Source organism: Cyanistes caeruleus, chromosome 2, assembly GCF_971803275.1.
Source record: "Cyanistes caeruleus chromosome 2, bCyaCae1.hap1.1, whole genome shotgun sequence".
Classification (NCBI taxonomy): Eukaryota; Metazoa; Chordata; class Aves; order Passeriformes; family Paridae; genus Cyanistes; species Cyanistes caeruleus.
The window spans coordinates 110,361,454-110,374,501 of NC_141702.1; the positions used below are offsets into that span (position 1 = coordinate 110,361,454).

The 13,048-nt window shown below is 47.1% G+C and overlaps 1 protein-coding gene across 30 annotated transcripts in view; it reads left to right on the forward strand.

The window, feature by feature from the left end:
* Positions 1–1,189: 1,189 nt before the first annotated feature.
* The window catches only part of ATL2 (atlastin GTPase 2), a 39,233-nt gene continuing 27,374 nt past the window's right edge, over positions 1,190–13,048 (forward strand). For 4 of the 30 annotated variants that reach the window (XM_086872277.1, XM_086872324.1, XM_086872242.1 and 1 more), the window contains exons 1-2: positions 1,875–1,964; positions 2,394–2,623. In XM_086872277.1, the coding sequence (XP_086728403.1) occupies positions 2,494–2,623 (130 nt within the window). In that variant the 5' untranslated portion in view covers positions 1,875–1,964; positions 2,394–2,493. Of the gene's footprint in view, positions 1,694–1,768; positions 2,624–5,111; positions 5,412–5,594; positions 5,949–13,048 lie in introns of those variants that run through there. The other 26 variants (XM_086872363.1, XM_086872371.1, XM_086872354.1 and 23 more) reach the window with 16 other exon arrangements.

The following is a 13,048-nucleotide window of genomic DNA, read 5'->3' on the forward strand; positions in this document are numbered from 1 at the left end:
TGCTGGTAAATACCTGCAGCATGCTAAGCTAAATCAGTCTGACTTTATTACATTAAAAAATGAAATGTCTACGCAGCATTTTTCCTGGTGAGACTCTGAACTGCCACTAAGGCCTCTGTGATGGTGGAGTACGTTCCATGACAAATTGGCCCTGGTATCCTGATTTTTGCATTATTCGGACAAAGCACTGGTAGTATGGGCTGAAGCACAGTCTTGATCATATGGGGATGACTCTTCCCTTGAGCCTTGCTGCTCGTACCAAAAAACAGACACAGCTCTTGGAAGGAGGCTGTGTAACTTCAGGGGCTGGAGTGATTGTCTTGGCATGACATTTGATGGGTGTCACAGTGACAGTGAATTGCTGGAGCAGTTCTTTTTCTAAGATGAGAGTGGGAAAGCTCTTTCTCTGTGGTGGTCTTGATGGCCTAAAGGGCCATTGGGAAATGACACCAAGGGGATCCAAACCCGAGAGGTGCTTCTCATTTTTAGAGATGCAGAGCAGGCGGCAGGTGGGTAAGCAGAGCTGGCCTCCAGGTGAGGCTGGAAGCAGCGTGCTGGCTGTAGGCAGGGGCATCTCTGCAGTGGGGCAGCCCTGGGGTTTGCAGGCATACTGACACTCCAAGCAGCACTGCAGCCTTCACAGGAGTCAGCATCTAAGCCAGACTTTAAAAACAGCCTCGTCTTGTGCTGTTGCATAAGAGTGAGATGGAAATCTCACCGTGTTTATACAGACTGAAATGATAGGACTCTGCTTGAGCAAATGCTTGCAATGAAAGCTTCAGCTGGCTATGGAGCTTCGCTTCCAGGAGCAGAAGAAAACCACTTAGCCATTTAATCCTTTGAAGACTTCAATCACCCTGATAAGATGCAGACAGGGCAGGACAAGGGAGATGGCTTTCATGTGCCCCTGCAAGATTGCCACCTCCTCAGGCAGGCTGTGTCCCACCACCCCAGAGAGTCACACAGGCCAGCGTGGCTCCTGAGCCTGCCCACTGCCCTTTCCCCGGCTGTGACACACTCCCTCGATTTAAACCCTTAATCCTGGGAAGGTTGTGCAATAGCTCCTTCAGGCTGAGAACGGATTATGCCCGTTTCAAAGGTATTTGGCACTCTGGCTGCACCGGGAGAGCCCCGTCAACCGGCCCAACCTCTCCTGCAAGAGCACCTGCAGGCAATTCTTGCAGCTGGTGCCTAGCAACTTGCTCTGAGCTGCTCTCACAGCTAAAATTCAATGCTGTTTCCGCCCTCTTCCCCAGAGGAGCAGCTCCTGGGTCAACATCAGGGAAGAATGAGACGTTTCCCACTCAGCTTGCTAAGAATTAGTGGTATGGGAGGGGTTGCTTTCTCTCTCTGGAGCAAGTGTCCTGCAGCCAGCTAAAAAGGCGTCTCCTCTCAGCAAGTGGGATAGGTTCAGGCGATTAAGTAAAATGTTTTTCCCCACTCCTTCCCAATTTGTTTTCTGCTCCCAAATACCTCTGCTTTCTTGGAGTTCTCTGCAGAAGAACCAGGCTTGGATTCATGCCGTATCTCACCTTGGCTTTGCTTGGGTGACCCCAGGATATGCGAACATAGACAGGTAGCTACAAGCCCGGGGCTGTGCTGAGCACTCTCTAAGGACGCACAGCAACTTTTAGATCACCTGTGTGACAAAGGAAGGCAGCCCTGAATCTGAGAGAGATGCCCTTGGGAAATGGTGAGCACCAGAAAAAAAAAAATTAAACAGGAAACGAAGATTGCCTGTTTACGGGGCTGAGATCTTTGCCAAGGTGGAAAGGCAAACATCAACCAGCCTGGGCAGGACCGAGCAGCGTGTTCCTGCGTGTGGGCAGGGCACAGGAATGAGTGCTGGGAAGAGGGAGAAAACGGGAGGATCCAGCTGCAGAGTGGGCAGGGGCTCGGGGCGCAGCACATCCTCCAGCGCCTGCTGGCACTGAGCAGAGGGAGGAGCGCTCCAGCTGGAAGAGGTGGGAAGCTGTGAGTAGATGAAGTTCATGAGTAGTAGGGCTGTAGTACGGTAGCCTGTGTGCTTTTCAGAGAAAAGCAAGACGAGGTGCCTTGTATGGCATTTCCAAGCTCTGGTAGGGCACGTATCTGCCTCTGGGAACAAGCCTGAGATCCAGACGCATTTCCCATCGGAGTCTGTTAGGACATCTCAGACTTGCCTTAGTGACACAGCTCCCTTGGTGTCTGGTGGGAGGGCAGCTGACCACTGCCTGCCCTGGCTGTTCCCAGTGCTAGCGCTGGCTCACCACTGCAGAGCTGACCTCCTCTTGCCTCCACAGTTTTATTCCTCGGGAAGCTCTGTGTGGTCCTAGCAACTGCAGCCAGAGGGTTGGAGGTGCCTTATTGCTGTGGACAGAGTGGGTTTCAGAAGATCCACCTTTCTCTCACAGCTGTCTGTCCTCAGCTCCTGACTGCCCGCAGCACTTCACAGTCTGGAAGGAGGAGTGGGAATCACCTGGTCACTAGTTTGAACTCAACAGCCTGGAGCAAATGAGGAGAGAGGTTGGTAAGCGCAGAAGCACCAATGGAGATGTCTCCAGCTCATCCCAGGACCCTCAGCCCTCCAAAGTGGGATATGGCTCTGCCCTCCAGCTCAGGAGTGGTTCTCAGCGTGCTTCAGGTAGGTGTTTGGCTTAAGGATTTGTCATCGTACAGATTTCTTTAAACAAATCCAACCACATTGCACAGGTTAGCTGATAGGACTGAGAAACACTTTATATGGAAAGGCATAAAGGACCCAAGTCTGATTCAGCCTCTCCTAGTGTCCAGTGGGTGCCTCTGCCTGCAAGGGTTGGGAACTGGCCAGATCCCTGCCATGCTGTGATGCCTGAAGGCCAGGAGATGTTGTGGTGGCTCTGTTTCCCTTCCAGCCATGGGAAGGGACAGCTCTCCAAGCAGCGTGGCTGAGCAGCCTTTGTCTCACTGCGTGAGTGACACTGGTGGTGTTGGCTGGCCCAAAGTGGGTTTGGGACAAGCTTAGGACAGCAGAGTTTTCAGAGCAGCATGGCTAAATCCAGGAGGAGATGCTGCCTGTAGTTCAAAACTGTGGCTTTGGTGGCTGAAGGGACTACTGGCCCGGCTGGCACTTGTGGGTCAGGTGTCCTTCTGCTCCAGCAATCCCTTCCCACCACAGCCTGCCTGTGGTTTGCAGGCCAAATCCACAGCCAGATTAAATAGTTTCAGTCCTAACTCCTTCCCTAGCCTGGCTGAGAGGAATGTAGCTGGGAGTGCAGTGGAGATGGGGACCTTTGCAACCAGGAGAAGACATGTTGATAGCGAAATCCTCAGCTCGGAAAATGTCTCCTTCCTTCCCGCAAACATAAGGGGACAGAATTAAGGCTGAGCTTTCTGACCTCCAAGTTCCTGACTTCTGCTCTCACGTTACAGCAGCAGCAAATCCTGTTGCATGAAGCAGAAATCTATCTGTCTGAACACACACTCTTTCAAACTCTTCTCTGTGTAAACTGTTCCAGACCAGCCAGGAACAAGGCTGTTTACTAACAGCAGAATTAGGAAACTTCTTTAGTGTTGTGGTGTTTTCCCCCCTGGTTTTCTTAGTTTGCATATTGAGCTGCTGAAGCTTAAATTTGCCAGCTAACAGTCTTTCTAGCTTTCAATGTGTTTTACTTCAAGCTGTTTCCCTTTGCCCGACTGCCTGAATATCTCCGAAATACCTCTGTGTACAGTGTGCTCTGCCTTCTTTCCGATGGAAAAGTTTTCCTTCACTTGGTATGAGGTTAGAAGGACAAGCAATGGCATGCTCATTTTCACCAAATAAATAAAAGATATTAAACTGCAAAAGGCCAATGGCAACATTTTGGGGTTTTTTTATAGCATTCATATGCACACTTTTGAACAAAGGGGTTGAATCCTGCCTCCATTTATACTGATGTACATCTAGAATAATGAAGTTCTTTTACAGAACTGCATATTTTATTAATCCAAGTGTGATAACTAGAATTGAATATATGATAATAGTTTGATCTTTGTATCCTTCTGCAGTTCTCACTTGCTGTGATTGCAGCATCTTTTAGACATTTTAATTTCTTTTTCATGTGTTGTAGATACTAAACTTTCTGGCACAAGGGCTGCCAGTGTAAGCACAGCAGGAGGTGTCATAAACCCCTGTGTTAGGAAACCCCTTATATGCTACTTTGATAGTAAAGGAAAGCAAGATTTGGAAAGCAGTTTTAGGTGCTTCTGTGATTGTTAGTCAGTTTTTACTTTGAAAATATCTTCTGAGCTTTCCCTCCACCTCTGTTTTGGCAGAACCAGTCTGTTTGCTTTTAAGATTGCTGTCACTCACAAGCTGCCTCTCCAGGACTAAGTAAGTTAGCATAGCTAAAAACTGAGAAAATGGTTTCTACAGAGAGCATTGCCACGGTGAAGTGGGGCTTTGCAGGCCTGTTGCTCACTTCACATGATGATTTATTGGACATTGTGTTCTTCTAACAAGTGACAAGGTCATACTGACCAGTTTGCCTGTGAAGGTTTACACAACCTTTAGCCATAGGAAACCTCACAGACTTGAAAACTTCGTGCAGTAAGGGCAGCTCGCTTTCACAGCTGGCCTTTGAAAGGATGAAGCAAGGTCAGTTCGGATTGAGAGGCACAACACTCTTGCAGACCCGAGACAGCAGGAATGTTTGATTCCTTGGAAACTTGTGTGGTTTGTTCTGATTGAGAGCTGTCCTCCCGCGTATTTCCAGCCCCAGTGCAGCACCTGTGCTACAGTGAGGAGTGAGGAGCTGGACTTACGGCTGGAAATGCAGAGCGGTCCGGTCGCTCTCCTGGCTGTCCCCAGGGCCCAGCAGAGGTGGAAATGGGACGTGAGGGCCCAGCAGGCTGAGGGTGGAGGTGGACAGAGCACACAGGTGACAGTCCCGCTCTGTGCTCTACACGAGCGAGCTGCGACTGAGGGCGTGAGGGACCCCCGGGGATGGGCGGCCCGAGGTGTTTTGTGTGGCCTGGGGGCCTCCTCACATCCTGCTGCTCTGCGTGCCCCGCTGGAGCCGCGCTGCCGCATGTCACCGGCACGCGGGGTGCCGTGAGGGAGGCTCTCACCCCACACTTCAGCCCGGGAGCTGGGCCTGTGCGCATGTCTGTCTGTGTATGTGTCTCTGTCTGTCTGTCTCTGTCTGTGTGTCCCCCTCTCTCTCCCCCCGGCCCCGTGCTGCCCTCACGCCTCCCGACCCCTCAGCCCCTCCCCCGTTCCCACCGCAGCCCCCGCGGGCTCCGGCCCCGCCCCTCCCCGCGCGCGGCCCCGCCCCGCGCGCCGCCGGCGGGCGATAAAGGTCTCGCGGCGGAGCTCTGACGTCACGGGGAGTTAATTTTAAACCCGGACAAGATGGCGGCGAGGGACGCGGCGCGGCGCGCGGGCCCGGCCCGCCACCGGCCCGCCCCGGCAGGTAACGCGGCCCGGGAACCGCGGCGGCGGCGGCACCGGGGGCGGCGGCGGGGCCGTACCCGCGGGGTCGTCCCGGAGCGCGGGCTGGGCGTCCCGGCGGCGCCGCGCGGCGCCGGGGGAAAGGCCCCCGTGTCTCCCCCCTCCTCAAAATGGCGTGGGCGGCTGCCCGCCCCCGAGGGGCGGCGGGGAAACCACGGCAACGGCCCCTCCGCCCGGCCCGCGGTCGCTCCCCGGCGGGGTCACCCCGCTTTCCCCGCTCTCCGGCCGGGGCCTCCCCCGCTGCGGTCGGCGGCCCGTGCCGGAGCGGCCCGGGGGCCACTGTCGGTGACCTTATTCCCCGCTGCGGTGCGGCCGGGCCTCGCCGTGTGTGCCTCACCCCCGTGAGGAGCGGGGGCTGCGGCCCGGAGGGGCCCAGGGGCCGCGGGGAGCTAGCGTTGCACAGTGCCGGGACCGGAGCCAGGTAGCCCGGAGGGCGCCGACTTTCCCGGGCCCGCGTCCGCTTGCGGAGGGAGCAGCCCCGGGCGGCTCGGGGAAGGAGGTGACTGAGCGCTGTCGGCCCGTCCCCCACATGGAGCTGGTGCGCTCCGCTGTCAGCGCTGCTCTCGCCTGTAATCTATCCCCTGGTGGGGATGGGACATGGCTTTGGCTGGGTGTTTAGCCTCGGGTGTGCTGGAGTCTGCGCAGTGTGTTTCTTAAAGTATGGTTATTTCTCAAGAACGGCTTAAAAGCCCGAGAGCTCGTAGCAGTCTCCCTGCCGTACGCTTGGCGAGGGGGCACCTGGGACTAGTGAGGGCTGTACTGACTCGAACGCTGAGTTGGATCATGTGAGGTTTTTAGCACTGCACTGGAACACTGAACTATTTTAACATCTTTGTTGTGTAACTCTCACTTAATTTGGAAGCGGAACGATTGGACTGGGCACAATTAAACAAAACCTAGCAGATGCCATGTGCCACGATTGGTTTCAATTGCTTGATTTGCAAGCTAACTAGAGATAGGGAAATCTAACTGTGCTATAAACTGGGAGATAAGGAGTGACAACACACCTGGCTTGATTTACAGGGAGGAAAAAGCAGTGCTTCTGAGCATCAGGAAAAGTTTGATTGTGTTTTGCAGCATTGCAATTTGAATAATTTAAAAGAGCCCAGAGATTGAAATTGAGGATGTGATACTGCTTTACTGCTCAAAGACTGGTCTCCCACCCTCCCAGCACTGCTCAGTTTCCTTTGATTTCAGTTTTCTGTGTTTTTTGCCACTGTGTCCTTTAATAATCTCAAAGTATTAGACTATTGCATCGTTTTCTCAAGGTTATAAAAGTGCCAGCACACCTGTAATAAATGGCCTTTAATTAGCTGTGTCATCATTAGCAGTGGAAACATGCATGTGTCACTCTTAGTTGCTTCTGAACTTTAACCATGGAACAACTTAGGTGATAGGGTTTGTGTGTACAGCTGTGGATGGTGCGCGCCTGCCTGCAGAAGGGCTTTCTGGACAGTGAAGTAAAGCAGAGGGATAGGTTGGAGTAGTTACAAGAGCAGCAGTGTAACAGCAGGAGAAGCTTTTAACTCCTCCTGTACCATTACTGAGTGTTGCTTAACAACTGTTATGTCCTAGCTCACCCTAAAATCGATAATCATGTTACAGCACTTTCTCAAATAATAGCACTAACTTTTTGTTTTTTCAGCTGGAATTATTTTGAAAGCAGGGAGTGGAGTTGAGGAAGGCTGTTTTCCTTCCTTTTCATGTTCACTTGCCTGCATCTTAAAACAAAACCTAGCAGAGAAATAGTTCTAGCACAGAACAGTTTTACATGAATTGTTGCAAAAGCATTGTTTTAAACATGACAGTCTGTCCTAGTTTAGGAGGCCAGGCAGCTCTTGTTTGTGTTGGATATACAGGAATGCTTGAGCCACATCTTACAAGAGTCCTGATACTTCCTAAGTACCTGTGTCAACTGCAGTCCCTGTGGTTTGCTTAAATATCAGTGGTTAATATTTGCTTACTGACCGTACTAATACAGTAGCACTGACTGGAGTGAGGTGCTGTGATAAATGAGGAATTGTTTTTTCTTCCTGCCCTAATAATAAAAGGAATACTACCTCATGCTGGCCAGCCTGGACAGGAGCAGGTATTTTGGGGGGAGAAGGGCTGGGGATTTTCCTCCAGTGTAATAGAAGAGTACTTATCTCCTGGTGGTCACATCACATCATCCCCAGCTTTGAGTGTCCCAACTTCCAAACCAGATGAAATAGGCAGATGGAAATGCAGGTGCAGATTCTGTGTCCTTGTTGGTTTGGTAGTGAACCACAGTGGTGTTGGTCTTCAGCGCCAGCACGACTGCAGGCTTCACTTCAGCACTGTAATAAAAATACTTTTAACTTTGTGCCTGTTGTTAGTAGACTGTTGTACATCTTATCACAGTCTGTGGAAGTTTCAAGGACATTCATAACAAAAACTGCCAAATTTCACTGAAATGTCACCTTACATAAGTTAGGTTTGAATTTGCTTTTGTTCTTGTATTGTGATTATGAACAGTCCCCATCCCTGGGATGATTTTTGATATTCATGGCAGTCTTTGAATGGGAAGTTTTAAACTTTAAAATCAGGCTGAGTTCTTGCCTTGTTTTTTAATTTACTTAATTTCTTTTTCTACTGTTGCTGCATGCTGTGCCTACAGTGTGACTTGCAAGCTGCCTGAGCATTTTTTCAACTTTTTGCTAAAGGCTGCATTTATTTCTTAAAGTTGCTATACTAGTTGTTAGTATTTTAGGTTAGGTCTTTAACCTCAACTATCTAAAGTGAACAAGGCATAAGAAAATATTTTCTAAGTTATTGCATAGGCAGATGTGCTGTATTTGCCATTAGTCAACAAAAATTATGGTGGTAGTTTAGACTTTACTCTTGCTGAAGTATGACTGGATTTCTTTTTTTAAAACATTTTCAGCAACCTGAATTTCCTGATATATCCTGGAGGAAAGACAGAAGTAGCTTTCCTTTGCTTTGGAAGGTTGTTCTTGATACGATACAAAGAATCATTATCTCATCCTGTAGCTGATTTTAAGGTCATGGTGCTGTGTAGGGAGTTGATCTATGTGAATACATTTCTGGGGTTGGGATTTGTGTCTGAAAGACCAGAACAAGCAAATGAGCAAGTTTTAGATATACTTGAAAACATGGCTCATATTGATATCTCCTGTTTCAGTTAGCTGCAAAAAAATGACTGAGAAGATAACTGATGTCTCCTAGGATAAGGATTATAATCAAGGCATTTCTAGAAGCAAATTAATACATAATAAGAACTTCTGTTCTGAGAGCATTGGTAACTAACTTGCCTGACCTTTAGCGTCTGTTTATTTCTTAAATAACATATTCTGTGTAGTGTTCATTTCGAGAAAGACGATTTCATGTGCTTACCAAGTTTTTTGAAACACTTCGAATATAAAAGTTGGAAGAACTTTTGAAGTTCCTTCCTTCAACTCCCCAAGTTGGTGTTTAACTGGAGTTCTTGTTCTGCAGCAAAGCAAGGAGCTCACTGTCCTCTTTTGTGTTAGGGAGGGAGCCCACATCCCTGTTCTTGGGCCATAATTATCTCTACAGGATGTGTAAGCATGTGAACATCCTCCTAAAGTTGTCTATTCAGTTTGTCTGGAATCTGTCACTGGGAATTTTGGCTGCTCCATGGGGATGTTACTCCTTGAAGTAACAAGACTGGTTTATATCTCATTTTAGTGTGAGAACAGTAGATCTTTGTGCTTTGATCTTTGAAGCTATGTAAGTATTTCCTTCAATTAACTAAACAAGAAGAAAAAGAAAAGGTATGCTTTTAACTAAAGTTAAATTACCAACAATTAACAGAAAAAAAAAAGAGAAAAGGTCCATTTGGGCCTTTGCAGAAATTACTTTTAAAAAACCAGCTTACTTTAAGAGTGGCCTTGCTCTTGTCTGACCTGGAGGAGGAGGTGACTAGGATTAGCAAAAGCCTAGGACTGTAATAAAGTGTCTTTTGGGGAAGGATTTTTTGTTCACAGCTTGGTTACTTGGCCTCTATTTACACTCTGTATGAGGGAAATTCTGATATGCTTTACTAGGAGGGGAGATGTCTCAGGTAGTTTTTTGGGTTTCCCCCCCGCAAATGTATTTTCAGTGCAGATGATGAGCAAATGAGGATTGCATTTTCAGCCCTATATATTGGTGATTTTTGCATGGCAAGGTGGGATTTGCTTCTGCAGGTCCTGCCAGTTTTCTCTTAAAGGACTGGAATAGAAGCCAAAATGTTGAAGACTTGAACTGATAAGATTTTGTACAGGTTGTAGACATGGAATGTAGAATGCAATTTCCAGTGAATTGATGTGTGAGAGTAGAACTTAATTTGCTCTTACGCAGTTGTTGTTCCAGTGACATCAGAATCAGGTTCCAGTCTGTAGTTAGTGTCAAATTATAATGCATTGATTTTCCCACTGTCACTTCAGAAATAAGCATGTTGAATTTACAAATTCTTACTGGTCTCAGTAAAATATTTTGAATGTCTTTTTGAGCAATGTATTGGATAATGCCTCCAGGATAACAAGGTGGCTTTTTTTTTCACTTGGATTGAAAGTTACAGAAACTTGTTGGAGTACATGTGTCAACTGCTTGTACTGACGTGTTAGGACTGTTTTCCTTATGTTGTGCATACTTGGGAAAGTTGTTCTCACCTCTTATCTCCTCCAGCAGGGAGGTACTGCTGAGTGGAAGAATAAGTGCAGTTATTTTATCTGTCTCTTTAAACCGAATCCTGTGATATTACTACCTGCAAACTTTCTGTCTTGTTCCCCTCCTCAGCCTCTTCTGTGTGAAAGAAAGGTTCTTCTGGCTTTTGATTTTCGGTGTGTATTTGCCTTGGTCCATGTGGTATGATCTACTCAGGGAACTGTAAACTTTTGGGAAATAAAAGGTTCAATCTGTCAATGCTTTGCCTAATATGGGAATCATCACAGCCCTGATTTCAGGGGAGGAAAAGTCACTCAAAGTATGTGAACTCCTAGGCATGGAGACAGAAGCTTGGCCTCCTTTAATGTATTGCTTAGACATAAAATAATGGTGAAAATTACTGCTATAGAAAATGAGGTTAAGGCTCTTGATATAATCAAATCACTTTCTTAAAGCAAAAAGTCATCTTGCCTTTAAGAGAATTAACTTTCTTAAATACTTTGTAATCCTGAACTAAGGAACTATGTTTGTCAAGATTTTAAACATTGCCTTGAAGCTACCCTCAAAGCAGTTAACACTTATCTTTCAGAGAACAAAGTCTTAAGCTTGTCATTAGGATAGGAAGGGAATGCAGTTCAAAATTCTTAAAAGGAAATCTTTCTAACTGCTGGTACGTCAGGCTTGTTGCTAATAAATAGTTTGGAAAAGTACAGTAAATAATGATTTTGAGGGTTAGGACATAGAACTGGAGTATTTTCTAAAGCTAATAGCTGCTGAAGATTTACATGTTACGTGCTGAGATTTAAAAGGCAAAAACCTTTCAAAATAAAATACTGCTAGTACATAAAGAAATGCAACTTGTGCTTTTAAACTTAATTTTTTCAATAGAAAAATGAAAATGCTATCTACTTGAACATTTAGATAGCAAATGTGATTAAATGCTTGTAGAACCTTCAGATGCTATGTGAAATCCTGCTTATTTGAGAAGACCCTTGAAATGCAATTTGATGCTTTTGAAGAGGTTGGAAGTTGGCTTGCGAAAGATTGAATATTATTCTTAGTCTTGTTCTGAGTACTTTGAGTTGCAGACATATCACTGTGTCATTAATCAGATATCAAACTGAGCTGTTCTTTAGTCTAATCTCTTGTTGATTTATTTCTATGGTGCATTAGGACTAGATTAAACTTTTGTGAGCTTTGAAGAGGAGCACACTGCTTTCTCTGCTCAGTTCAACTTAGAATCCTAGCCTTTTCTCCCCAGAGTTTACTCTTAATACTGTAAGGAAAGATTTCATGGATCCACCAAATGAGGACATAAGTATGATCTACAGAGATAGCACTGTTGGTTGGACAGGAGTACTATAGACTTTGTAGAGCTGTATTTGCCTCTTCTTCATCCAAGTGAAAGATGTATATTAAACCGTTGTGGTCTCAACATATGGTTAGTCCTGCAGAAAAGCGCTTTGATTGTCCAGGTGTATTTAGACAAGTTTGAGAACTTGATGTAAAGAGAAGTAGTAAGCAGCCCCCACTCTGTTTTTTCTTATTGGGATGATAAGCGTGGCTTGCCTTACCCCTGATATTGCTGACTTCTTTCAGTTCTGTACCTCTAGGCTTGACTGGCCAGCAGCCATCAATGTACACATGATAATGGCATTTTCTGTCCCAGGAAAATGTGTTTAAAAATGAAAAATGCTCCAGTTGTTGAAACTTGTTTTGTAGCTGTGGCTGATGTTTCTGTGGTAACTAGAGTCGTGAATGATGTTAAAAATCCTTTGGTAAGTAGGTGGGCCTTGAGCCTTTTGAACATATGAAGGTGCTTGTATGGAACTGAGCTGCTGAAGTGTGTGTGTTATAGTGTCCTTGGGACAACTTACCTAGTGATTTTGAAATCAGTGTTTTTCCAATCTGCTCTGCAATAGGCACAGCTCTTAGTGGGTGCAGTGTATTCCATCGGTGTGTTCCAGGGAATACTGCTCCAGTGCAGGAAGGAGTGTGCCAAGCTCGAGGTCTTCCCACCAGTCACACGTCCTGGACTGTAATACTGACTAACTGAAACCTGTGGCAACCTCCATTTGTAAAGGAAGGAAACCTTGTTCTTAAGTGAAGGTTAACAAATGTGTTGGCTACCCCAGCCTAAATCTGGACTTTCAGATAGAGACAAATCTTTGGCAACACGCAGTCAGATCCAGTTACAGCCCAGTTGTCTACCCATCTTTGCAGTGTTATCACATATCACCAAGTCAGTTCCTACATGAATACGCTTCTTAACTGTGCTTGTGAGTTTTGGGAGTCTGGAGAAATTTTCCAGCTGAACTGGGCTGTAGTTACAGAGCTGAACTTTTCTTTTGGCACCAGTGCCCAGTGAAGCAGTTTGTGCCTCCCCCTCAGCCGTGCTGTGTGGCTGTTTCAGAGGCTGCAGAGTGCAGAGCATCATTAGTGTCCAAGATAAGTTGGTGCTGGACCTGAGACAGCAGTGCCAGCACAGAGGGCAGCAGCAGCCCTGGGCTGTTCGACAGTACAGCTGAACTGTTCCCTGCAGAGGAGGCTGCGTGGCTCTGCTGTTTGTCTTCAGTTCTAGTGCTCGTTGGATTCCTATTAGACTGATACAGTTTGTAGGAAACTGCTTGTATTGGATTGCTTTCTGCCGGTTTGGCTTCTGTAGCTGACTTGACTCTAAGGAGCATTGGATATGTGGCAGAATAGCAGGAAAGGCAGTGTGGTGCTGCATGGTGCTGGAAATGGGAAAGAGTGGGAGAGCCCCTGTGAGTGGGTGGTTAAGACTCAGCTGTGCTATTGAAGCAGGCTTGAAGAGGCAACGGGGAGAGGGGAGGAGGCAGTTACTGGCACTGTCCTGTTGGCAGAATTAATGTACTTTGAGCTGTTGCCTTAACAAGGGATTTGTGTGTAGCAGCAGCAATGATGCCTGGCAGAGACTCAGGAGTTGTG